A 27,281-nucleotide genomic window follows, 5' to 3' on the forward strand; every position below is an offset into this window, starting at 1 on the left:
CGGGGACCATCAGCTGCGGATCGCACCGCCCGTACCTGCGGGACAAAGGTTTTTTTTGCCCCCGGCTTTTCTCTGTCTCTCACCTTCCCGACCGCTCCCCAGCCCCCCCCGCCCCCCCCGGGGCTCCTTCTCCATCCCCCCCCCCCCCTCCCCAAGCTTTAGGCCCTGCTCTAACCTCCTTATCTCCCCCCCCCCCACCCCGCCCCGAGGGGGGCTCCTGAATCCCCAGCCGCATCTCCCGGGGCTCTGTTGGCCGGGCCGGGGGGGGGGGGGGGGTTGGACGGGGAGGAGACTGCCCGAGGGTTTTAAGCAGCCCGGCCCCACCGTCGAGGAGGGGGGGGGGGGTTTGAGCTGATGGATGGAGCCCGGTGGGAGAAGCTAATTCCAAGCGGGAGCTAAAGCTTCTCCTCCGCAGGGACCAGGACTTCTTGCTGGGGGGGCTGGAAGCGGCGGCCGGACCTGCTGAAGGTGGGGAAGGTGGGCGGCGGGGAGGGGGGGGTGGAGGAAAAAAAAAAAAAAACAAAAACAAAACAAAAAAAAAACAACCAAAAAACCCAACAACAACAACGAAAAAAGAAATTTAAATTAAACTCGCCCCACCGACCGCATTTTGGCCGGACCCCCCCCCCCCCCCGCCCCCCAAGGCGAGACCTCTCCGGCCGCCGCTCGCCGCGTCTCCATCGGGGGAGAAGGGAGTCGGGCTTCGGGGTTTTGTTTTTTTTTGTTTTTTTTGTCACCCCGCTCCCCCGTCGTCGTCGTCGCTCTGGATTGTGCCCGGGGAGCCGGTCGGGGTTTGGGGGGGCCCGCGGCGAGATGTACCAGAGTTTAGCCATGGCGGCGAACCCCGGCCCCCCGGCCTACGAGGGGGCAGGTGGCTTCATGCACAGCGCGGCCGCAGCGTCCCCCGTCTATGTGCCCACCACGAGGGTCACCTCCATGCTCCCCAGCCTGCCGTACCTGCAGAGCGGCGGCTCTTCCCAGCAAGGCAGCCCCGTCTCCAGCCACTCCATCTGGACTCAACCCGGAGCCGAAAGCGCCGCTTACAACCCCGGATCGTCCCACCCGCCCGTGTCACCTCGGTTCTCCTTCTCCACCAGCACCCCCATCCCTGCCACCTCTTCCCGGGAGGCCGCGGCGGCTTACAGCAGCTCCTTGAGCCTTTCTGCTAACGGGAGGGAGCAGTACGGCCGGGGCTTCGGCGGCTCCTACTCCAGCCCGTACCCCGCCTACGTGAGCCCCGAAATGGCCACCACCTGGACTTCTTCGCCCTTCGACAGCCCCATGCTCCACAACCTGCAGAGCCGAGGGACGCCCGCGGCCGCCCGGCACGCCAACATCGGTGAGCGCAGCAACCCCCCGGGGCAGGGATGGGATGGTGTATGGTGGGATGGGATGCTGTCCGTTCTCATGTTTTTTTCCCCCTCCCCCCTACCCCGTTTTCATCAGCGCGACCCTGTTTTAGGAGGGTGGGGTTGAGAAATTTGTGGTTTTTGAGCTCCTGGGGATGCAGAATATTGGGGCCCTCACGGCACCAGCTGCACCCCAAGCATGCACTTTCACTGCAACGTTGCAAAAAGTCCTCGAGGCCACAGTTGCAAGAAATCATCAGAATTTAAATGAAATTTGGGTAGGCCAGGAGCTGCAAGAATCATGTGCCGAGCTCCCGTGGAAGGGTTTGCTCCACAGATAGCTCCGCAGGCATTTCGGGGCCGCCGCGGGGATGGTCTGCGGGAGCGCAACCCTGGTGGGCAGCCCCTTCCCGGCTTGATTTGGTGCAAAAGGGGGAAATTTAGGGATGGAATTAACCAGCGAAGTTTGGTGTGTGAATCCCAGATCTCGCTCTGGGGCCGCTTTGTGTTACGTCCTTTTTGCAGCTGTTGGATGGATTGGCGAGGCCGGGGAAAGGGAAGGCGAAGGGAAACTCAGTGCCGAGGGGGAGAGGTGAGAGAGAAGAAGAAACGTATCCGAATCCATTAGCCACAGCCTCTTGCACCCCTTTCGCTTTTTTGGGGGGGGGTTCAGCACATCTGGGTGCCCCAGCTCTGGATTTCGGGGTCTCCCTGCCCAAAATCCCACCCGGGTTTCTTGTGCTGATCCCCGTCTTGGAGCCGAAACGCTGATTTCTGTAAGCGCCCTGGTCCTAAGACCAGAAGTTGTTCCCGGAGGCTTAAAATATTGCTTTTGTATTTTGCATGGAAGAAAAAGGCAACATGGGGAGGAAAGCAAGGCTGTGGGGCTGCTCCCCCAGACCCATTTCTGTTCCCCACCACCCCTCTGTGGGGGCTTCGCTGCCGGCGCCGGAGTGAAAAGAAATAAAGGCGCTCGGAAGCAAATGCCTCAAATTTGGCCGACGATATATTTTAGGGTTGCACTCAGGAGGGTAAAATTTCCCTTCAGCAAGGTTTTCTTAGTCTTCAGAGTTATTTTAAGGCATTATAGGAATGAAACTTGGGTGTCGGTGAAGGCTTGGCCTTGCCATTGCCTTTTGCATTTCTTCGGGCATTAAGAAATTGCGTAAAAATGGGGAACTCAGCTATAAAGATAAAGCTTTGGTCGACCAGGCAGGGATTTTGGGAAGGCCTGCGGTGGCAGAACGTGTAGGAAAACCAGGAACTATTGATTTGTATCACTGAGGACAGTTGTGCATTTTCATTCGATTTCAGTGCCCATCTCTTCCTTGGGGGGGGAAAAAAAAAAAAAATCACATTTTTGCAGCGGTCACTGATGGGCTCTTAGCAAGAAAAATAACTTAAAAATGAAATATTCAAGATGAAGCATTGCAGCTGCAGAAATACTGGGTTAGCTTTTAAGGTCTGTGGTGTTTTTGGGGTTTGGGGATCAGTTTATGTTGCCGGTCCCGTGGACGGAGCCTGCCTCTTGGTGCTCTTCGCTCGAGCTTTTGCGTAGCATGAGGGAGATGGGATGAAAAGGCCTGAAAGGCACCGAGCCTAAAAATTCGGGATTCAAACAGAAAAGGGGATTGTGTGGAAGGCAGCTCCCCAGTGGGTAGCTCCGGGCATGGTGAATCCCAAGATCCTTTCTTTGCCTTTCCTTGGGAGCGGGGATATTCTTATTCTCTGCACGCTGAGAAACACGACCCTTGGCGCAAGGCTTTGCTGCACCCAGGGATTTTTGCAGCGCTTTCGTTTTCCTCCAGTGATTTCCTGGAGAAACACCACCTTCGGACAGTGCTAATTGCAGAGCAGCCAGCCGTTACTGTAATATTAATTAGTATTACTATTTAATAATGAAGGTTAAGTCCATGCAGATGGAGCTGGAATTGCAGACTCAGACGCGCGGTCTACGCAATTGGGCATGGCGCTTATTTTCCACTGATAAGCAATGCTCCAGGAAAAGTTTAGCGAAACTTTAGTGAAACTGCATTCAAAGGTGATTAAAAAAAAAAAAAAAAAATGATGCTAAAAGATATACGTTCTCGCTTTTCCCTAATAGGAGAATTTGGGGTTAAAAAGTGCCAGAGCAGCTCAGTGGTATAAAATGCTGGGGAGACTGGGGGCATAAATAAATCACATGGGCATATATAAAATAAAACCACCCCTGTTCAGCAAACTCGGGGTTTGGAGGTACGTCTGGGGATCATTTCCTCACCCTGAAGGGCAGGATCAGACCTAGCAGCCGTGAACTTGCCCCGGGGCACGGGGCTGGGGCGAATTCCCCAGCTAAGGAGGGGCAAAATATCCTCCAGGAGACGTCCCCGCCACCAAAATCTGCCCCCAGAGCAGCCGGGGGGGGTTTTTGCCCCGTTCCCCCCTTGCTGGGGAGAGGTGAGCACGAACAGAGGCAATGCACTGGCTTTTACGCAGGGGATGGGGGGGCCAGATCCAGCTTTCCCATCCCCACCCCATGCATTTTTGTTTTATTTTTTCCCCTTCAGCTGCAAACTTGTGTAAAACTGAAGGATTTTTCTTTTTTTTGGGGTAGGTAGGGGGTCTTTTTTTTTTCTTCTTTTTATTTTTCTGTATTATACATATATTTTAGGAGGCTGAATTTTGCCGCTGCGGTCGGGAGCGAGCCGGGGCACGGGGCACTTTGGCTGCCTTTGCATTTCGTTTTGCCTTTCACCGAGCCAGGAATCCCCGGCCAGGCTCCGCGGGACCACATCTGCGAAGATCAAAGCCCCCAGCAGACGCAGCCATCGGTCGGAAAATGCTTTTTTTTTTTTCTTTTTTTCTTTTTTTTTTCCTTTTTTTTTTTCCCTGCTGCTGGGAGATCGGGGAACCAGATCTTACGCTTTCCCATAGGGATGCGAAGAGCTTGGCGGGGTAGCATCCCCGGGCTGGCATTTCGTTTCCAGTGACTCGTCCCATTTGTCACGTCCCCCTGCCCTACCAGCCGATGCCCCAGGGCAGCGGAGGGAGGGCCGAGGTCTGGATTTCGCGGGGGGTGCTCGAAGGCACCGCTCCCAACGCGGCGGCTTCGGGGTGAAAGCATCCCGCCATGCTTCTCCCTCATCTCCTTCCCCATTTGCAAAAATCCCCGGTAAAGGCAAATGCATCATCTGCAGCCCTCCGACGCGACAAGCTGCTGCGCTCTCGTCACCGGCTGACAAGGAGAGAGGTCCCCAGCCCCACAGCCCCGCAGTCTTGGGGACAAAACCCGCAGGGCCACGGGATGGGGAGACACGATTCAAGCTCGAGCACGCAATTTATTTTTATGCCCTTCCCCGTCTCCCCAAACAGCGTATTTGAAATTGCAAATAAAGCAATGATAATAGTAAAAATACCATCGTCACGCTGCATCACCCTTGTTAATGATACAGCTCCATCCTTGGAAAGGGAGCTTTAATTACTGAATACAATCATGCATGTTGTATAGAATAGTTGTGGTGTGGTATATAATACCTATAATATCATGTATTATATCATATCCATATATATTTTATATAATACATGATTTTTTTTTTTTCACAAAGCAGCAAAATTGAAGGCAGTGGGCAGTGGCGCTAAATCAAAGATTTATTAAGCCAGGGTGAATTATTTTTTCTCCTCTGCACACGCACCCACGTGCATTTTTATCCCCCATAACAAAAGCAGCGATTTCTTTTCTTAAGAGGACAGCCCGTGTTTCACTCTCTCCACATTTATTTCCATCCATTTTGGGTAGAAAGAGGCAAAATCCTTGGAAAGAGAGAGGAGCGTGTATCAGGCGGTGTTTACCAAAGGAAATTGGACCCGATCCTGCTGTCTCCGTGCTCTTCTGATGATGGAGAAACCTTGGCTCGGCAGGCAGAGGTGCTCCCTGGTGATCCCAAACGGGGCCAGTTATTTCGAAAACCCCGACGGCTGCAATATTTCGGGGGCTTTGAAATGTTTGCCTTGGGAAATTCCCCCCCCCAGCGATGCGCCGACCTGCAAATAAATCCCAACCCAGGTGAAAACGCAGCAGGCGCGCGGCGAGATGCGCGAGGTTTTGTGCCTGGAGGTCGGCAGCTGCGGGGGGACGTGCGCAGGGAATGTTCAAAAAATGGGTGAAGAAAATGTAATTTCAAGGAAAATCTAATTAAAAAGCCTTTAAGAGCGTAGCTGAAGTAGCAAGCCCCAAACTTTCCATGCTTTCTTATCCGCGCAGGGCTCCGGATTGAATTTTTTGCTCATTGAGACCCACAGAGCTTTGCGTGCATAGGGAAAAGAGATGTAAACAGACCTCGTTTTTGGAGCTTTTGTCCCCAAATTCCCTTCCTTGCACACCAGCCCAGCGTGTCCTTCCTTATAGTTCCCTTACAGAAAAGAGGGTGCAGAAACGGAGTGCCTGGGGATGTCTCTGCACTCGGGAGACATCCTTTGCAGGGGAAGCACCGCGCATATTGTGTGCTTTGAGGCTTTTGCACCCCTTTTCTATAAAAAAAACCCCTGTGAGGCTCCTGCCTCCCCTTTGGGGCTGGCTGCTGCCTGCAAAACCAGGCAGGGACGTGAGTGGGGGGGCTCCGATCCTGGGCTGAAAGCGGCCGGTTTTGTTGAAATGCCGATTTTTGCAAGGCGGCCGCACTGCCGTAACCCCTCGTGCGTGTCGGCGAGGTTGAGCTGTCCCCGTCCCGGCTCCCTTTTGGGGGGGGATCGTGTGTAATTATGCCTGTGGGGCTGAGGATTGGGAATATTCAAATATTCGCCTCGTCGATGGGTCCTGAGCTCCCGCTGCCTTCTGGCTGTCTGGCAGGAAGGTGCAAAACCGCCTTTGGTGCGCGACTGCGAAACGCTGCTTAAGTAAGCAGGGAAATAGGTGAGAACGTGCTTTTGCATCCCAAATGACGCCAAATTACACAAGCAAACTTCACCGTGATGTCTGGTGGAGGTTTGCTTGGTTTGGGGGGCGAAGAAAAAAAAAACAAAAACCTTTGGGTCAACGTTGGCTCTCAGCTGCCTATTAAACCTCCAGTGGCATGCCAAAATATTAAGTCCCTCTAACCTTCTTTACACGATCGGTCGCAGCGACCGGTCCAAGCTGTAAATACATCCGTAATGACAAATTAAACCCAATTATCTGCCATTCCTGAGCAGTGAGGTCCTCAGACGCGGGTGCTCGCCTGTGCGTGACAGCGGCTGAAAATAATTTGGCCGTCACTGCCTCTCGTAGTGGGGGACGAGCGGCTTTGGGGCTTTTTTTGGGAACCCTTTTGCTGTTGAAGCGTGCCGAGAGACGCCGTGGATGTTTTGTCAGGGCTCACACGGGGTGGTTGCAGGAAGGGGCTTTTCTTGTTGCTTTTTCAGGTCATTTCCCACTGGAAAAGCAAAGCACGGAGGAGAAATCCCCGTGGCAGGGCTGCGTTTGCAGCCTTCCCCCCGTGCTCAAGCAAAGCTGGCGATGCACTTGGTCGCCGTTTCCCTTTCCCAGCGCTGAGCTGGAGCTGGGATTTCTCCTCCAGGCAGCTCAGAGCCGGGCGGCCGCTCGCAGGGAGCTGGGCAGAGACTTCCCAGGCTGGCCACACATCTGACCCCGTCAGCAGCGCTGAAACATTTCAGCCTTCTGCTTTTGGCAAGGCCTGGGTCGTAAAGCCAAGGCTGGGGGAGCATCAACTGGAAGCGAAAATCATTATTTTTACCCAAGAGATGCCCGGTGTACTTTTTAAAAAATTTTTCCTTAGTTATTTCCCCGCACAGAGATGGCTTTGGGTAATTTTCTTTAGCGGCTCTGGGCACCTACAGCTCTTGTAGGGTTCACGCTCTGCTTGGAGGGGCAAAATTGTGTCCTTCTCATGCCTTTCTGCTGCTGAAATCAGCTGTAGGGGATGCACAGAAATGTCTCATGCCCCTGTCTCTATGCCCAGCCCCAGCACGCTGCCTCATGCCTCAGTTTCCCCCTGGCTTTCACCAGGTATTTCCAGCCTGCTTTCAGGAGGGGAGCTGGAAATACCTCCCCTCCTGGCGGGCACCGAGTTTCCCCCTGGATTTACAGCAGGGATGTTGCTAGGACCAATCCTGCTGGTTTTGCCCAGGCCGTGCTTACAGGATCAGCCCCCCCTCGCTAAACAAATTCAGCATGGGCTGTGGAAAAAAAAAAAAAAAAAAAGCACAAACTAACAAAATAAAACCAAAACCAACCAAGCAAACTTGAGGAGCTTGCCCGCTCTGAGCTGAAACCATCCCAAAAGGAGGTTTGCCCAGGGCTGTGAGATGCTGCAGGATCAGGTCCGTGCAAGAAGCTTCCCTAGGGCAGGAACCCAGCCCCCTGCAAGCTATTTGGGAACCTACAGCTTTCCTCGGGGAGGTGAAGGCTGTTGGCCAGGAAAGCTTCCCAGACGCCAGCAGCACCTTCCTTTTTCCATCTTGGAAAGCAGCCGCTCGGTTTACGTGGTGCAGCACAAAGGGATTTGCTGTTTTATTTTTATTTTTAGCGACCCGCAAAGCTGGCGAGCCCCTTATCGGAGCCAGCTGGGCTCGCGCGGCCTGCGCCAGCCTTGAGAGGGAGTCGGAAATTTGGCTTGTTTGCGAGGGAGGGGAAAAAATAATTCATGGAAAGTCAGGGAAAGCAAGTTTTCCATCGGCAGCAGAGGTGGGGATGGGGCAGGCGGACCAGGGGTGCGCGGGGCTGATCCCATGTCTCCTACAGGGCCTGGTACCGGCTGCTTCTGACTCTGGGATAACAAAATCCCTGCCTGGGAATGTTTCCTCCTAATCCCTGGGAATGAGGCTGGTGTCTGCTGGGGAGCATCTCAGGAGAGGTCCTGGCGCTGCCCTCCCCAGCCTCCTCGATGCTGTCTTGGGGCAGCCGTCCCCCCGGGCTGTCCTGGGACGATGCAAATATCCCCAGGCAGCTCCCTTTCGGCTCTCTCTTGGCTGCTTTTGTGCCTCGTTCCCTTTGGTGAGGCTCACTTTTCCTCCAGGCTCCATCATCCGGAGCCGTGGCGTTACACGTGAGGCTCTGTTTTTGCAGGGAGGCAAAGAGGCAGCTTTTCCGGACAAGAAGAAACCTGGGAACCCCCAATTCCTAGGTGCTCGTACTCCAGAGGAGACATAAAAATATATGATTTAAAATCCTATGAGTTTCCAAGTCAAGCTGTTGGGTTTGCAGGCCATGTAGCCATCATTATTTAATTAATATCCAGAGCTCGCAGTGCTGGGTGAGGAGGTGAGCCCCAGCCATCAGGACTCCTCTGAACGACCCTTTTGGCCCCAGATGTGTGAGAGGGTTTGGGGAAGGGCTTGCTGGCCCCAGGGGCTCGCTGCTGGGATGGATGCAGATCTGGGACATGCCTTGGTGATTCCGAGCAAGAGGGAGGCAGTTGGCTTGTGGGATATCTTCTCCTCCTGGCCTCCTGGGCTGGGAGGATGACCTCGTGCCCAGGGTCTTGGGCATGACCAAGGCTTCTCTCCAGGAGCTGCCTATGTCCTGCCCCTCATCGTTTCACAAAGAGGGGGCAGGCTGCGTGCCCCCTCGCCTCCCCTCCCCAGCCATTTATATTTCTGAGCCAACATCCCGTCGCCTCCCTTCACGAGGAAATCAATAACAACGGGTGAGCAGGTTAATTATAATCACAGAATAAACGCCACGGTCTCAAAGTTCACTCCACTTGAGCAGCGTTTCAAAACGAGTGGACGACGCCAAGAAACTTTCATTGATTCCCCCGGGGCAGGTGTGGGAGTTTGAACCTGTCCCCAAGCTGATCTGATTCAAGACTACTCAATTTTGCTCCTTATCTCGACTTTCGCCTATCTTATAATGTCTGTTATTTTAGATAAAAAGTCCAATCAATTGAGGTAGAAAAACTGCAAGTTGTATGTTGCCCTGATAAGTCAGGTACCTGCCGTTTTGTTGGCCTGGGCTGCAGTTTCTGGGCTTGCCGAGCGCTGACCTCTGCAGATACTTTATCGCAGAATCGCTCCGTCCTCCACCCCTGCTGACTTTACTGTCCAGAATAACGATTAAAACAGGAAAAGAGGACGGCCGGGGGTCAGAGCACCCAGCATCCCATATGCCGTACCAAACACCTTTCTGTTTGTGCCTGGCTGCCATCCCATAGAGAGGCAAGGATCCGACCTCGCTGGTTTTGGTGGGTTTTGGTCAGCCCACAGGGTCTGAACAAAATACTGGGGCAGGGCTTGAATATGCACCTGAAGGTTGCTGTTAAGGTTGTCATGTTCAGAGAGGGCTTGGGCATATTATACAATGTATAGACTACATATTTCATGTGTTCCTATATGTGGTATATATATATTTTATAATATATGAAGTATTTATATACACAGCATATTTATACTTTAGAATATATAAAGTGTGTGTTTGTATATATGTGTGTGCATTATAGTGGTGTACACACGCATATATATATATATATATATATATAGTTCTATACAGCTATGTTCTGCATAGCCATAGAAAAATAATTCTAACATCAAAAGCAAAGACAGCTGATTAGAGATGACTCCTAGATGGCTAAAATAGCATTCTTAAGGACACAGTAAGTGTATATCTACACTGAATATATATGTCTGTATATATGTGTGTATATATATACATACAAACACACACACACTAATAATACAGTTGTGTTTCCACAAGGGATTTTGGCCTGATTCAGATAAATATTTTTCCTCTGATCTGCACTAGTCTGGAAAAAAAAAATATATATAATAATAATAAAAAAAAACACTGAGTTTCTGGAGTAGCAGGGTTACGGAAAGGCAGGTTGGAAGGAGTGTCAGGAGATCTCTAGCCCCCAACCTGCCCAAAGCAATTAGCCACTTGAATTAGCTCAGGCCAGCTGTGGCTTTGTCTTGATGTTTGGAAATGCCCATGGATGGAAATGCCCTCACCTCTCTGGGCACCTAATCCATGTCCTAATGAAAAAGCTTCTCCTAATGCCCTGCTGTCAGCATATATCCGCATAGCTTCCCTCGTTATATCTTTGTAACGACCCCAAGCAGCACCACTTGCCTGGGCCTTGACTTTGGTCCACCTGGGCCACCCCTACAGACAGACAGATGCTCTCCCTCAGACAGACAGATGCTGCAGGAGGATGTATGACCACAGACCGTTGGGTTCCTGTGGTTTTAGGTGTTTCGGCTCACCCACTGTACTGTAGGTGGCCAACCAAGGCAGGCCAAGGGCACGTGAAGGCTGTGTCATGCTTGATGAATGTGTGCCAGGTGCCAGACATGGGCACCGGGCCTGGCACACCAGCAGCCGTAAGGCTACAGAGCTTTCCTTGGCTTTGACACTCTCCATTTTCTCCCCATCATCCCTGCAGTAATCAAAGGAGAGCTAAAGCACGTGCATGTGAAGATGGGATGTATTTCAAGGGGGAAAATGCTGTGGCTCTTTTTCCTTTGTCTAGTGAGAGAAAGACCATTTCCAGGTCCCTGCTGCCAAACAGCCCCCAGGCTGTGGATGGCCCCATCCTGGCCATTCCCTGAGCTCTCCATGCTAATCTGAGATTTGTTAAAAATATTTGGACAGTCGATAAGCAGAGGAATCTCCTGTTTATCAGAAGAGCCTCAGATATTTACAAGTGTAAGAATTGTAAGTAGGAGTAAGAAAGGGGAGGTCACCTTGGTGGGTGGGATCAGGCCTGCGTCCCAGCAAAAGAAAGCAGGCCTTGGAGATCACTTACACACAACTTCACAGGCAGCACAAGTTGCTGTAGGACACCACTCTGCCATCAAAGGGGTGGCCAGCAAGTGCTCTGCCCCAAATCAGCTTTTGCTGTTGTTTTTTTTTAATATTCTTTTTTTGCGTAAGCTTTCCTCAGGATCTGATGGAGGGCCTCAGGCCTGCTGGTGAGCTGCTAGGGATGGGTGGGGAGAAGGAATGGGTTTGCCTTTTCTGACTGTAGTGTGGGGTTGTGCCCATTTAGGATGCTGGGGTGACTGGGATCTAACAGTCTGGCTGTGTTTCTGTTATCTGAACAGCCCCCATCCTGCATGCATATGCATGTAAGTGGCCATATATGAGTGGTGTTCATGGCGGACACGGAAAAAGGAGAGCTTGTCTCCACTGCAGCATGGACAGAGCTTGTTGGGCCTTCCCCCCGTGCAAATACAACCCAAGGGGAGCTGCAGGCTTTCTCCTGCCTTGCCTGCTGCCCACTTTTTGGGTCTGGGCCATGCTGCTTCAGCATGGGGGTGACCACCTCTCCGTGCAGCTGGGGTACAGCCTCTGGGCTTGTGAGATGGTGGCTCTGGTGTGGTGGAGGGCCCTTCCCAGTGGCCACACTGGCCAGCCCCCAGTACCACCTCTTGCTCCTTCCCAAAACTACACACTGAGATGTCCCCGGAGCCCCAGGCCTGGTGTTTTCCACCTTCCCCTGTGTGGGCACGTGGTGAGGCATGGAAGAGCCTTTGCTCCTGCTCCCAAGGACAGAGCTGAGACTGAACTCAAATCCAGGCCCAGGCTTTGACCAGCCTTCCCTTCGTGTACCTCTAGCACATGATCTCAGCTGGTCCCTTGGCTGCTTCTACCTCCACTGTCCTTCAGGCTGGGGAAAACATATCCATGAAGGAAAGGAGTATGCTTGGCTGTTGGCAGTGGTGTGTGCCATAGACCTTGGCTTGCTGCAGGCAGAGCGGGGAGCTTTGCAGGGGAGGGACGCAATGTTCCCTTTGCCTTGACGTGAAACACTTGGCTGGGAACGGTCGTGCAGGAACAGTCTCGGTGTTTCATGAGGCAAGAGATTTCTTTGCCTTCTCAAAAGTGGCGTGTGGCTCAGGCAGATTATAGGTGAAATGCTTCCTGAGCAATTAAATAGGGGCTGTAGGTCTGCATGGGGAAAGCTACTCGCTCTGAGCAGCCAGCTGAGGGACCAACCATTTTACACATGTCAGATAAACCCCAAAACATTCAGGGACAGCATCAAGCCCTTTCTGTGAAGCTTCACAATGACGCATTTTGCTTGAAACAGCATTTCTGGTTAACACTGGGGAAATTGCCTCCTTTTCCATTCCCTGTGGATCAACAACCACACAGGGGATGTCTTCTGCTAATCCAGATGATGGGAGGGTGAGAGCCGCAACCAGCTCACTGATGGGCACTACTCAGGCAATGTCCTGCTTCCCCTTGCCAACCTTGTGCATAGGTCCCATTGGTCTCTAAAATAGTGGGTAACTGGACGAATTTCCCCCAAATTCTGTCAGAGGGGAAACATGCAGAGAAGAGGAGGGGTTAAAAGAAAAAAGAAAAAAAAAGCCAATGGGCAGAACCTGTTTTTACAGAAACATCGTCAGCTCTGGTAGCTGATAATGCACATGGGCTTTCTGATCCCCATCTGCATGCCACGCTGATGATGTCCCCATAGAAAAAGGAAAGGCTCACAAACAGCTTTCTCTTGGCTGCAGAGCTCTCTCAGGCATAAATCTGGGCTCTTTTATTTTCGATCACTCCCTGCCTCTTCTGCTTTTGTCTCTCCTTGTTTTCTGCTGCTCTGTTTTCCTTTCTAGCCCTGTACTCAGACACAGCACTGGAAAAAGAAGCACTTTTAACAGCTGTGATCTGACCAGAAGGTTTTTGGCATTTTTTCTTTTTTATTTTTTTTTCCATAAAGCTGCAGTTCCTGTAGTCATACAATTCATGGGAGAACCTCAACCCATTTAAAAGAAAGAGATGTGACTTTCTGCTCCACTCGCTGCAGCAAAACGCTCATTAAAGGGACACCCAAAGGCTTGAATGGTAGGAAGGATTTCCATACTGTCTCTTTTTTAATAGGGACAATCTTGGGATTTGGGACAAACCATCCTGAGTAGCCAAGAATGGTAAATCCCATTTCCTGCTGCCATGCTGTTGTGGCTGCCCCTCGAAGCAGAAGGTGCTGGTGGCTTGGGATCCTCCTGGAGCCCAAGGTGTCCATGTGTCCGAGGGACCAGTGTCCTTTGCCTCAGCTGCGAGTGCCCCTGAGAGTCCATTTGGGATTCTGTATACACAGGAACGTGGCTCTCACCTCTTATCATAACAAATTGTTTTAGGAAACTGCTTCTCTGCAGGGAGAACTGCTCTCAGGCTCTGTTTAGAGCCTCTAAGTGCCTGGCTGTGTTTGAAGGACAGCTTCTCCTTTGCCGAGTTGCTTCACTGGGTTGAGAAGACACTTCTGCAGGGGGAAATGTTGATATTAAATATCCCTCCATCTGTAAACAAAACTCCAGTGCTATATTAATGGAAGTCTCTTTCTCCCCAGCAAGTAGAGAGAGGGGGTGAGGGCAGGAGGGGGCAGAAGAAAGGAGACAACCTCGTTGTTGTTTCTCAAGCAGAGACAACCAGATCTCACCCAAATTAGTGCAAGGAGGGTTCTTTGTCCCCTTCTGGAGGCTGGTTTGGGAACAAAAACTTATAAACTGGCTGCTGGCTTTGAACTGGAGGAGTCAAAACCTCTCCGTCAGACGTGCTTTCACTCTTACCATTCTTTTGGGTCCTGATCCCTCAGGTTCACCTGTTCAAGATATCTCTCCAAGGCTTCCAAATTTAAGCTTGCTAGAGACCTAGGAATGGATATGCTGGCAGAGCTGGGGTTTGCAGAGATGCTGGAAGGATCAGAGGGGAGTTCAAGTCTCCCTTCAGACTCAAGCCCTGGGCATCCCCTGCTTCCCAGCTGTTGTCCACAGGGACCTGATTCTCCTGGTTGGGAAGGCAGAAGTACCCAGACTTGATATCCTTGGCCAGAGATGCTGTCACATCCTAACCATGCTGGAAGAAGTGCCTGTAGGTGTGGGCTGGCCGGCGGCTCCCAGTTCTCTTTTCATCGAGCTCTGCTTTGTCCTCCCTGGCTGATCTCTGTGGACCTGGTGGTGGATGTAAAGGGCCGCTCCCAGTGACTAAGAGCCATGAAAGGCCACCTCCAAGAATGCTTTTCCCCTAACAGACCCCAGTGCCCCACTTCAGAATCGCTCCCGGCTCCCTAGGGACTAAGCGTCCCATTGTGGAAAGCATTCCTGACATTAGCATGCTCAAGGCCTCACCCAAGATTAGGAGACTGTTGTGCAACATTCAAGTGACATTTCCTGCCCTGGAGACCTTGCAGTCTTTGTAAGGGGTAGGTGTGAGGGGAAAAGGACCTCCTTTTATGTGGCAAGCTGGTGGCTGGGACAGGGACAGGCCCCAATCCTCAACAGGCCGGCTTGTTCAGCACCATTTCACGATCTGATCTCACGTAAGAAGCTCCTTCATGGTCTTGGGGCAGGGCCTTATGAAGCATGCAGCAGAAAGCCATTAGCATTAGTCAACGCCAGGCTCAGGGACCCACCCCATAACAAGGCCTGAACTACCCCAAGACCGATATTATCTGAGATAAGGGCTGGGCAAAGGCACTTAGGAGAGCTGAGCATTCAGAGAGGAGCTTGAGACCTTGAGGCACATGTAGTGAAGGAGGTTATTCCTGCCATGGGCCTGTTTTCTCCTCAGCCCTGCTGGCACATACACGTTGTCCTCTCCTTGGCCTTGCTGGCCATACCTGGCTTTGGGAGAGGGAGCAGACCTTTCCAGGAGGACCTCCAAGCAGAAGGGCTGTTGTAGAGGTCACCGGCTGGACCCATAAATCTCCATTATCAGGCGGTGGCTCCTGTGCCGCGAAACGGAAATTGTTGCCCTGAGTGCGACTGGGGGAGCCTTTCCTTCCATTCCCATTGTTCGGGTCCCGCCGGGAGCCGCTCGGGCAATTTGCTGCCTGAATAAACGTTTCCTCTGCCGGCTGCTAGTGCGAGGAGAGGGAACGAATAAGTGTCAGGGGATCTCATAACGCCGGGATTTAGAGCTCCAGCCCCGAGACGGCAGCCAAGAAAACACTTTACTGCTTCTCCTGGGAATCCTCTGGTCTGTGGTGCCCCGTTATTAATAACAAAGGCAGATTAAGCAATGGGTGCACTTGAAACCCAGTGACCTCCATGCCCAATATAGCTCAGCCTTGCCCCTGGTTGTGCCCCTGGAGGAGGGAGGGAGGGAGGGAGGCAGGCGGAGGCCATGGCCCACACCTTCCAAAACGAGCAGCTATTGCGTTACCTAGGTCTTGAACATCTGCCCGTGTCAAACTGCAGGGGTTGCTGCTGTTAAGGTGATACTTTCTTGGCATTTTGTAGATGCCCAGGTTTTCAAGAGCAGCTGGGATGGCTGGAAGGCCAGCTCAGAAGGCTCCCCTCCACAACCCCAACCCTGATTTCAGTGATGGTGTGAAATGAGAGCACCTCTTTTTGAAAGAAATCCAGTCCCTTGCCTTCCATTTCTCCACTGGCACCAAAACGAGTCACCCTTTCATTCAGGCATGCATTAAGCCTAAGTTGTCTTCCCTGAGCTGACATTCAGTCATTTCCATGACACACCCTTCTAGCCAGCACCTCTGCCGAGAGGAATTTGCCATCATCAGGCATACCTTGATGCAATATTTCTCCTCCAGGTGAGATCTAGTGAGGTCAAGGAGCTCTCCCTGCCCCGGCGGGGCTCTGTGAATGTTTTTAATGAGATTGCAGTCCACAGATGTCATCTTCTGACTCAGCTCTGGGTGGTGTCCGCAGGGGACGCACCCATCCGATATCGCCCCGCGAGGGCCGCCGTCAGGGAGAGCCACCCATTGCGTGGAGCCGCCATGTGCCCTGCGAGCAAAGTCTGCTCCTTCGCGGTCTCCAGCTCCAGCGACTCCCAGTTGGTCATGTTCATGAAGCTCACCTTTGCCTGCAGCTGAGAGGAAGGAATCGCACAAATGCTGTTACTACAGAAGCAGAAAAGGTCTTCCAGAAACGTAAATTGGTGAAAGTCCCTCAGGAGAGAAGCTCCAGTCCAAATCCCCTGCAAACCCAAAAGAAAGAAAGAAAAAATAGCGGAGAATATAGCTCAAACAAATGCAGATGGACTGGGGAGAGCAAAGGGAGCAGGTCTGAAGACTGCTTTGTATTTTGATTTTGGATGGCAGATTACAAGCCAGGGAAAATAATATGGACCATGGAGCTAGGTTACAGTAGCAAATTTGATTATTATCAGAAAACAAAAGACTTACAGCTTGTCTGGTTTGGACTCCACAGGCTGTTTTCTTTAAAAACAAAAACATTTCCATACTTGACATTTCTTCTTATACCTATTTTGAGATACCTTCCTATTCAAGGGCTAGTCCAACTCTTAACATTTCTGAGGGACAGCTAGAAATTTTTTCCTTTTGTTTCTTTGATTAAAAGCCTTCGGATTTTGGTTTTCTGGTGGGAAGTTCTCCAGGAAAGGCAACATTTTGTAATAACTCCCAAGAACAATTTAAATCAGTGAAGAGTTTTAACTATTATCTTTGGACTACCCCTGCTCAGCTCATTTCTCCCTGGATTGTGTCAAAGACTTTGTACTGAACTATTTTCAAAGATGAAAAGATTTTTTCATAGGATGAAAATTACCCCGAAAACATGTAATATAGATTTTTTTAAGGTAAAATTATAATCAAAAACCTCAGCTACTTCTAAGAAAAAAAATAGCAAAATGTTTTCCTTTCTTGAGATTTTTCAAGGAAATGAGTTCTTTCCTGACTAGCTCTTCCAATTGCTCCTCTTTTTGAAGGAAGTTTATTTGATCTGGGTTTTGGCTGTGGCTCGGTGGTGATTTTAAAGGGGAAAGTGAGGCATGGTTACAGTACCACTGCATCCAAAACTCACCTGGAGGGATTCCCAACTTTCCTAAACCACCAGAACTGCACAAATGTAATGAGGGTTCCCTAAGCTGATTAGAAGACACTGGATTTCTTCTTTTCTGGCTCCAGAGCCCCTTAGGTGTACTCATTTCTCCTCTTCTAGTATTTCCTCATTGCCACATGGTGTAATCTCTTGTCATTTTTAGCCTGGTTTTCTAGGGATAACTAGGCTTACATGAATCCTTCTCTGTGTCTCTGTTTACCGGCCCCACTTCAGTCGTTTTTTAATCCTTTGGTTGTGTTATGGTTATGTAGCTTCCCACAGATTTCCCAAAAAGAGCCTGCAGAGCAGAAGAGAGAACATAAGGCTGATGGTTGAACGTAACGCTTACAAGATATCAGAGAATCCACAAGGGATTGAGACGTAGATCCACAAAAAGTCAAATTTTGCTGGTTTGCCATTTGGGGAACTCTTGTCCTCCAGCAGAAAGTGAGATTTGTCTAACAATCAGGTGGGCAGGCAGAAAATAGAGCAAGTTGGACAGTAGTACTGGAAGAGTTAATGCTACGCTGGCATGTAATGGCTGAAGGCCCCAGTGCAAAGCTCTTGCCATCCTCCAAAAGTCTCATGTGTGTTGCAGTATGTTGGGGATCAGGCTTTTTCAGCAGCATGGTTTATTCCCAGCCTGTTTGCCCTCTTCTTCTTCTCCACAACGAGTTTATCATCTGGTCTTCCCTTCCTGGTATCCGTAGCAGGACATGTGCGTGCCTCGGTCACCGTCTTTGGGTGCAGAGGGGATACAGGGGCAGGAATGGGTTTATCATGGAAATACCTGTGGATTCTTGCCGTTCAGGAGCTGCTTCTTGTGCAGAGAATAGAGTGACGGCATGTGAATATTTCTGGTTTTTGGCTCTCTGTGGCAATTCTGCAGAGGGGCAGGTGGGAGCCAGGGGCTGCAGGGTGCACAGGCAGGATTTTCTCTGCTCACACATACTTGAGCTCCAACAGGGGATGCCTGGGCAGCTCCCTCCTCTCTGGGCAGTTCTGCTCCGTGGGTCCGGGCTCCTCTTTGTCCCCGGTCGCAGGCAATTCATCTGGGTTGCAAACACGGCCGCTTGCCTGCCCTGATCTGTTTGCCCTGGCTATGTCCAATCTTGAAAACTGGATAACGTCAGAGCAGAAGGGAAGGTTTCTATTTCTGTCTCCCTGTATCTGTGTCCCAGCACATCCCTGCTGCCACACAGGTCCTTCAGCCAACACTGTATGGCAGGGAAAGGGGTTCCTCTTCCCTTTAATCTTGGGGGCTTCCCCGTGAAAGGAAGAGATGCTTCTTGCACCCTATAAAATCCAATTGTGATTTCTTTAAATGTCACTGCTGGGTTCAAATATTGAGAAGGAGAGCAGAAATTTAACGTAAAGCTGCTTAATTAACCGAATCTTTTCCTTTCTCTCCCGTCATGGCAGCAGAATTTTTTGATGACTATTCCGAGGGGCGAGAGTGTGTCAACTGCGGGGCCATGTCCACCCCGCTCTGGAGGAGGGACGGCACGGGGCACTACCTCTGCAACGCCTGCGGGCTCTACCACAAGATGAACGGCATCAACCGGCCCTTGTTCAAACCCCAGAGGAGGCTGGTGAGTCAGCATCACACGTGGGGCAAGGCTGCCTGCCAGGACGAGGCGAAAAGGCCTCGGCCAGGTGGAGATGGCGGGGGTATTTCAGCTCCTCGGGTCCCCATCTGCCCGGTGCAGGTGGTTTGGGACCGGATTTCCAAAATAAGCAGGATTACCTTGAGTTTGGTGAGCTGCAAGGCCTCGTACTGTCGAGACTAGTTGTGCAGAGACCTGATCCAGGCCAGGTGGTGGAAGGGGCTGCAGGGAACAGTGTTGGTCAACTAGAAAGCCAGCTATGCTTTAGTACCTCCGTGAGCATTTTAGCAGCAATGGAAACCCCTTCCAGCTCCACCACACCTCCAGCTGATCTTCTCTTACCCTCAGGACCATTATCCCCTGGGTCACTGCTGGCTGACCCCCTTCACTTCATGGTGGCCAGCCACCTCTCCTGGACACCCTGCTTGCTGTTCCCTTGGGCAAGCTGAAGCAGAGCTTGTGGGGCAGGTCAGGGCGTCCCAAAGGCTGTGGGATCGGGATGGGGCATGCATGGGGAATGTGGAATATCTCGGTGTTGATATCCTGCCTGTCCTGGCCTGTTTGGGTGAGGAGTTTTGGGAAGGGCTCTGCAGTCCGTGCCGCAGGGACACGGGGCTGTCCTGACCCCATGTAGCAAGGAGCCAGCAAGCCTTCCCTCGGGGCTCCTCATCATCCTGGAGGCTCCATCCCCAGCTGCCCTGCTCTCCACCTAGCCCAAACCCACCTCCGCTCAAACCCAGCCAATTCCCTGCAAGTGCCAAAAAATGGCACTTGTACTTTGAGCGCTGCCACCGGCCGCAGCTACCCAGCGCCCTCTTGTGAAAACCGCTTCGTGGTGATGGATGGAGCCGAGCTCCACCACCAAACTCTACCAGTAACTGGGCCAAGCTGGGCTGTCCTCGGCTCCAAGGGGACTGGGATCTGGGGACTGCCCACCCCTGGTTGCCCCAGAAAAGGACTGGATGCTCCCACAACTTTTTTTTTTTTTTTTTTTTTGGGGAAGGGATCTCCTGCGTATCTGTTCCAGAGGGCGCTTAGTCCCTGCAAAACCTATCTCAGCTCTGCAGGGTACATACAACACTGCTGGCCAGGAGAAACATAATACCATCAGTGTCTGCAACCTGGCACCCAAGCCCTTGCCCTGTTTCATTTTCTGGTCTACATGTTATCCCTGGGCACTTCTGTGTGGTCAGGTGTTGCCGGCTGGGAACCAGACTTGGTCCAGTGCTGGCTACTGGAAATCTTGCCAAAATGGCCAAATTCCTGCTTTTTCTTCTGGAAAACAATTGCCATGAAGAAAAGGGGGACACGTCTAGGGATATAGCATAGGGGGGTGGCTAAAGCAACGCCAGCTCCTCTACCTAAATGAATACATTCAGTGTTTATTTTCAGAGCCCGAGATCTGCCAGAGAGCCCTGCAAGGGGAAGGCTTTGCCATTGCTGCAAGCTCTCTTCTAAGCTCCTCTTCCACTGACAAAGGTGGATAACTGAAGGCCTCTTAAGACCTCCGCTTTGAAGGTGCTGGGGAGAGTCAGGCAGGCTTGGAGGACGACGCTTTTTCTTCCTCCCACTGCTTCCAAGCTCACATTTGCTATTTTACATGGTCTCAAGCTCATTGTCTTCCTCCTGCGGTCTTTTGAGCCTAAACCAGTTCACTCAGACAGGGAAAAGACCTGTTCCCTGCAACGTTTAATTACTGGGGGTTCCTATTACTTATCCCTCTTTATCTTGAGGAAGACAATGCTGCTGGAAGCTGGAAGCTCTCTTTTCCTTATTAGAGAGGCAAGAGGGAGACCAGAGGACTTCCAGGGCCACAGCACCCGTGTGCCTGGTGGTGCTGGGAGAGGACAGGGGACCTGGAGCAAGCTCGTAGGGACCTGAGATGCTGCCGGTGGGAGCAGCGGAGGGTTGATGCTTTTTCTTCTTCTGTTTTTAATCCCAGTCGGCCTCCCGCCGCGTCGGCCTCTCCTGTGCCAACTGCCACACGACGACGACCACGCTCTGGCGCAGAAACGCCGAGGGAGAGCCCGTCTGCAACGCCTGCGGGCTCTACATGAAGCTCCACGGGGTAAAGCCTTCGTTGCTCTTATGGGGAGGGTGTGGATGGCACTGTGGTGGGGATTGGCTTCGGGGTACAACTCTGTGCTCTCTTGTCTTGGTTTTCCTGATGACGATTTCCCTTGCACGGGTGCCCGGATAGTCTCTTCCTAATAGTGGGGGCTCCATGCATTCATGTCATGTCTGATAGATCTAGAAGAGTCCTGCTGGAGCCCAAGGCAAAGCAGGACTTCAGGATGCAAATATCTCATCCTTCTCCCACCAGTCAGTGGCAGTGTAGTGGCAGAGACAGAAAACTTCACCACCCTTGTGACTGCAGAAGAAAACCCCATTCTTCTTCTCCATTTTTCTCCCCGTTGCTACTCCTGTTTTTTAACACACTTCCATGCTCTCAAGGATTTCCAGTGCTTCAGAGCAGATAGGGGAGCATCCAGGAGAGATAGGTCAAAGCTGGAAGATACAACGGATGAGGGGAAGCTTTACCTGACCCCACAAATTGTTGCTAGGAATCCCAGTGTGTTTCTGACTCTGAGGATGACTGGCTCAGTGGGATCAGTTGCATAGGGAGGTCCCCCAATGCAGATTTAGTAGTTTTCCAGAAAAAAAGCATTGTCCAGAAAGACAGCTTCAGCTCTGAATTCAACAGGAAAATAAATCAGATGGGCTGCTCCCTTCTGGTCTTAAAACAATCTCTCAATACCTACGCTGTAAAAAGCCCATCTGGTCCCACTTGGAAGCACACCTTGCAGCTTTGACATCTCTCTTCATACAGCAGTGCTGATTTCTGACTTTGGGCTCCATTTTGTTGTTGTTCGCAATTAAATCAGATAATTTTCAGATAATAAGGTCGACAAGGTAGAGCTGGAACCATGTTCTAGGTGACCACATGGACATACAGAAACCAATGTGCTTTTATATTTGCGTCCATAGGTTCCACGGCCTTTAGCGATGAGAAAAGAGGGCATTCAAACAAGGAAGCGTAAGCCGAAGAACCTTAACAAAACAAAGACGCCAGCAGGTAAGTGTTGAACAAGAGAGTTTATTGCGTGTATATGTGTGTGTTCATGCTTCTGGCCATTTGTATTTATGTCCCAAGTCCAACACCCAACCACAAAACGGGCTGCGTCTTAAAAATGGGGAATGTCTGAATGCCTTTCAGCAGTAACAAAGCCTTTCCTGCTATTTTTTTAACCTTTTTTTTTTTTTTTTTTAACTTTGGGTGGGTGGGTACAGATCTGTACTGCTCTAGGTCCTTGGGAAGAGCCTGGCTTACCGCTCGCTTTCTCACAGGTCCATCCAGCAGTGAGAGTCTTACCCCGACCACCAGCTCCACCAGTAGCAGCAGCAGTGCCACAACCACCGAGGAAATGCGCCCCATAAAAACAGAACCAGGGCTCTCATCTCACTACGGGCACCCCAGCCCCATTTCTCAGGTATGCAGGGGTGGTGGGACAGAAATGGGAACTAGGATATGGTGCGGGGAGTATCCTCAAAACCTCCTCTATAGTAATAAAAGGTTGCCTCTTTTCAACCCAGGGATCTAGGATTTCACAGCAGGAGATCTATCCTCTGGGACAGTGTAAAAATACACATTTTTGTCATCATGTTGATAGCACAATGTGTTTTTTAATGACATGTAGCAGTTCTGAATGGACAACAAGAGGTAGCAGCCTTGATGAAAAAATGAAATTCCTTCTAATTGGGCAGCTCTATGGGTCCCATGGCAAGAAAACACCCGTTCCCTATATATGACTTGATTCGATTTGTCTTGAGCAAGGAAAACCTTGGCAATACTCTACTTCATCTGCACTGGCTGGCTGTGTGTTGAACGATATGAGAAATGCAGCGTGAGAACAAACTCATTCAGCCTAAATTTAAGTCCCTGTGAAGGTAAAGCAAGCCAGCGTGACGGCAGGGAGCTGCAGGGTGAGTGGGTGCTGTGTGCCACGTCCACCACTAGATGTCTTGGGAAGAGCCCTGCCTCCTGCAAGGCGTGCGTCCCGCTGAGCAGCACCCGCAGCTGGGAGCTGGTCTGGGAGCCTCTCTGGGTTGAATAACTGCGTTAAGGATTCCCATGGCACAGCACAGCTAAGAGACAGTGGTATGTGGTAGTTGCTTTCCCCTTGGGTTCATACAGGGAGCTGCAGTGTTTAAACAAAATGGGGGAAAAAATGGCATTGTTGGGCCGGACTGAGCCTGCACCTGCAACCCTTTGCAGCGCTGCTATGTGTCCTGCAGTCCACAGGAGGGCATTTGTAAGCTAGGAGTGCCCGAAGCCGATGAAATCTCAAGCCTTGGGAGGCTAAATGATCATTCCTGTCATTTAGAAGAGAACACTATGTCCCGTGTGCAGAAATAGTAAAGAGCATGGTCCAGAAGAAGGACAGTCTGTCTGTCTGGCATCACATCTAAGCTGCAAACTCTAGCAAATCCTCAGATGTGTTGTTACAGTGGCACCAGCCCCACGTACAGGGAACCAGAGGGTCCTCAATGGTTTGAAGTGTTGTTTATGGGATTTTCCTTTTCCCGTAGGCATTCTCAGTCTCTGCCATGTCTGGACATGGATCTTCAATTCACCCTGCGATTTCAGCCCTGAAGCTTTCCCCGCAGGCTTACCAGTCAGCCATCAGCCAGTCTCCACAAACCAGCTCCAAACAGGACTCCTGGAACAGCCTGGTCTTAGCTGAAAACCATGGGGACATCATAACTGCATAACCTGGTCTTCCACCCAGAGACTTCAGGCTGACCGGCTTGAGAGACAAAGAAGATGCCACGTAATAATCAAGTCAATGTCGTTCCCCACCTCCCCTGCTCTCCTGCCTTCTCTCCCCTTTCGAGATGTTCCAGCAAAGAGGTAAAGAGGACTTATTTGAGGTGTAGGAGAGCTCTTACAAAAGAGACCAAGACTCAAATCTCAAAGTAACTGATGGATTTGAAGCCTTTCCCCCCTTTTCAACAAGCCTCTCTTTATTAGATTGTCACCACCTTCTACGAAATAGCCAGAAACAGAAAGATGGACAAAGCTTTGGGGTTTTATTTAAAAACATTTGCCATTTGAGACTTAGACAATGGTGGCACAGAGACGTTTTTTTCTTCTGTCACCATCCATTTGTTTCCCGACCAGAGGAAATGCCGTCACCTTCTCATGACTGAAATTCAGTGATCTTCCACCAAATGGAGCCAGATCCAGAACAGTTTGGTGAACAGACTGCAGGAGACATGCTGTGGTGTCTTTAGTGGATTTGATATGATCTAGGGCAGAGGAAAAAGAGGCCCCCCTCCTCATCCTCAGCTCACGTACCTAGAGCATTACCTTCATTCTCCTAGATGGTCTGGAAACCTGATGAATGTCCGTATTTAATAGTAACTCCTTTCCTATTTATCATTACAATATCATGTGTTTCCAAAAGGTTGTTGTCAGAGCCTGGAGAAGGTCTGTCTGAAATCAAAGGGGGATTTTGGAAGGAGAAACCTTCTGGAAGTGGGTAGGGGAGACCCACATTGGTCATCGAATCCTGGAGGAAAGTGTTGGGCTTTTCCTTACAAATAGCTACAGGCCAGGCTTAGAGATTATTGTAGAGCACAGCAAGTGAAAGTTGCTCTTTAACGCTGCTGTGCTGTCATTTTTCAGACAGTTAATTTAATTATTTTGCATACTTCTCTGTTGTTTTTGATGTCATTGATGAAGTCCTATTGTCATTTATCTGTTGTTGTACTGTGAGTGCCCACTTTGCCCCTAGCAGCTGGCTCGTGACCATTTTCCGTGTCCAACCCTTAAGGATTTCACCTTTCACAACAAGAAAACCCTTCAGCCTTTAATGGACGCAGGCAGGAGCCATCTTCTTTACCAAGCACGTGCATAGACTTGCTTGCCTGCAAGAGGAGCCTAACTCCATTCATACACAAGTGTTAAACTCATGGTTTTGCTTACCCGTAAGGCTCTCAGCAACCGGGGAATCATAGAAAATGGAGCTGGGAGAGATGCTGAGAGGTCGCTGACTCATTCCCTTGTCCCGAAGGGATCAATTCTATGTAACGTAGCCCTGGCTGCTCTTCCTCCAGCAAGTGCTGAACAAAATCCAGCACTGCACACACCACAGCTCCCCTGTGCCGTCTAAGTGCTTCACCAGATGCTGGCCAGGATGTTTTCACTGGCATTTCCAAGGAGGGAGAGCTCTGCCTGAACAGGCAGAGAATTTCTGGGAGACCGCATCCTACGAGATTCTCCACTCTTGTTTTTGTCCACTCCCAAACTCCGTCACTCTTCTTCTCGCCTTCCAAGCTCTTCTCTTTCCTCCCTGCATCCTCAACTTGACTATGGAACGACCAAGTGCTACCCGGATGAGGGATCGTGTATCCTCCCGAAATGTGCTGAAGGGTGTAAGGTGCCATCCTCTGGCTTTCACTCTTTACCATTCCCTCAAGGAGTGTTTCCGACCAAGTACCAAGATACAGGGCTTGGCAAAGAGGAAAGCCACATACACGGTTGAAGCAAAAGCATGACTTGTATTTGTTTGAACTCTCCAATTTCCTCCTGATGGTTGAAAATCTTCTTTAAGGAGAAGGATTCAACTGGACTGGTCACGACAGAGACTGGGAATGGAGTCACAGCAGAGAGCTGGGCCCCTCCACAATCCCTGTAGTTGCTCAGATTTGCAGGGGTTTGGAGGGGTGACAGAGCCTTTGCACTCCCTGGAGGAGGACACAGCGATGCCACAGGGATGGCTGGATGCTGTTTGCACCTTGAGGCTCCTCTGTGAGCATCCCCATACGAAGTGTGGTCCTCCCGTTGACAAGAAGTGCCCTTCACTAGCTCATGGGAATGAAGCCGACAAACTGGGAACTTTTTCCATCCCCCACAAGATGCCCCCAGAGTTTGCACTCTGACCCATGGAGCTAATGTAGGGTCTAACCTCGTTAGTGTGTTAACTACAGGCATTCAGTGAAACATGAATAAAATGTTACCCTGAAAATCTGTGATTCTGCTGAGGCCAGTAGCCTGCAAAGAGGCCAGAAATAGCACCTAACAAATATGAATTTGGGGTGAAAACGTTAAGGTCTGTCTCCCCGGGCATGCAGGTCTTTAGCCAGCCTGCTCCTTGCCCTATATTCCTTTGCACCTGGCAGTTGAGGTCCCTTGGGGTCTTGCTGTGAATTCTTCTCTGTGACACCGAAGCACCCCAGATGTGCCTCTTGGCAACGCACACACCTGAGATACCTAAAACCACCCTGCACAGCCCGAGGAGGAGGGAAGCAGGTGGCCTCCTGGAGAGGATCTAAGGCGCAGACCAAACACACGCAGCGTTTCTCTCCATGCTGATGCTCCCGAGGGCTTTGTCTGCTTTGCCCCGTCGCTGTGCTCCTCCTACTGCCCTCAAAGCCAAATTCCCTGGCTGAAATTCTCTCCTGCCCTTAAACCACACTCCTAGGTGCCACAGAGGAGTCTGCCTGCAAAGCAAGGTGGAAAAACCCTGCAAGACATAAGCCTGGTAGTCCTCTGGCTCATGTCCCTTTAGGTTATCTAAATGACCATGGCACAATTTGGTTGACTGCCTCTCCGCTTCCCACAAAGCCTTAAAAAATGGATGTTGAAACACAGCGAAGAGCATTTACATGGACCTAGATAACAAGATGTCTGCTTTCAAAAGGTGAGGCTCCTTTACACCACCAGCAGCTGATGTTTCAGATGCGCCTGGGATTGTCACCACAGGACGACAAGCACCAGAGGTGACCTGTGAAGGGATTCGCACAGGATGAGGGAAGGAAACCACCAGGAGATTCAGCTCGTTCTAGTCAGAGGGGCGACTTACAAATTTCAGGGTTACATCTGAGCTCTGCTTTCCTTCAAGTGATGGGGGAGGCATTCAGAGCCTGCTTTGCTAATGAAATTAGATACAATTAGCAGAGGCAATACGACAAGACAATTATTGCTGTTATTTGTTCCATTGCGGCGTGGCTGGAGGTCCTGCTGAGGACCATGAGCAGGGGGTTGGACCAGATGACTTCCAGAGGTCCCTTCCAACCTCAACCCTTCTGTGACACCAGGATGGGTCCTACACAAACAGAACTGAAAACCATCCCTGTCCTCAAGAGCGAAAGGCCCAGTCCTGCAAAACACTTAAGCATTTATATAAACCTATTTGTGGAAGTTGTTCCCTCAGAGCTCATCATTAATGGCACACGGGAATTTTGATGCCTAAGGGTTTGTAGCACAAGGTTGGATTGTGCCAAGCCCTCTTCATGCGGCTCGGTGCTCACCGGAGCGAGATGGGCAGGTGAGAACCAGGGTGGGGAGCGAGAGGGGTGGAAAGGTCACTCACCACCTCTAAATGTCTTTCCGAGTTGTGAAAGTGCAATATCTAGAATCACGTCAGATCTTGTTGTGTAAATCGATCAGAAGAGATCCGTATTCCACTTTGCAATCGTACGGGATGATTGGAGCCTCTCCAATCAGGAGGAGCTCAGGAATATTGTAAAAGAGCTTTCAAACCGATCAATGACTCTCAGTGTAACTCTGAAGCTGTGACTATGCCAGGGGTGG

The 27,281-nt window shown here is 50.8% G+C and overlaps 1 protein-coding gene across 2 annotated transcripts; it reads left to right on the forward strand.

Moving 5' to 3' along the window:
- The first annotated feature begins 332 nt into the window (after window positions 1–332).
- Window positions 333–26,808, forward strand: GATA4 (GATA binding protein 4). Of its 2 annotated transcripts, none has more exons than XM_040550641.1 (6): window positions 333–1,339; window positions 18,498–18,667; window positions 20,625–20,750; window positions 21,671–21,758; window positions 22,031–22,173; window positions 23,273–26,808. In XM_040550641.1, the coding sequence occupies exons 1-6, from the start codon at window positions 814–816 to the stop codon at window positions 23,453–23,455; spliced, it is 1,236 nt and encodes a 411-aa protein (XP_040406575.1). In that variant the 5' UTR covers window positions 333–813; the 3' UTR covers window positions 23,456–26,808. The 2 variants fall into 2 exon arrangements, with proteins under 2 accessions (XP_040406575.1, XP_040406576.1); XM_040550642.1 differs by having other exon boundaries at window positions 18,501–18,667.
- The last annotated feature ends 473 nt before the right edge of the window (window positions 26,809–27,281 follow it).

This window comes from Cygnus olor, chromosome 3 (assembly GCF_009769625.2).
Source record: "Cygnus olor isolate bCygOlo1 chromosome 3, bCygOlo1.pri.v2, whole genome shotgun sequence".
Lineage (NCBI taxonomy): Eukaryota > Metazoa > Chordata > Aves > Anseriformes > Anatidae > Cygnus > Cygnus olor.

Excerpts from the sequence above, each read along its gene's own strand:
- GATA4 (XM_040550641.1), top strand. The coding sequence starts at position 814 with ATGTACCAGAGTTTAGCCATGGCGGCGAACCCCGGCCCCCCGGCCTAC. Across the intron at positions 20,751-21,670 it reads TCTACATGAAGCTCCACGGG|GTTCCACGGCCTTTAGCGAT; the intron begins GTAAAGCCTTCG and ends TTGCGTCCATAG. Across the intron at positions 22,174-23,272 it reads ACCCCAGCCCCATTTCTCAG|GCATTCTCAGTCTCTGCCAT; the intron begins GTATGCAGGGGT and ends CTTTTCCCGTAG.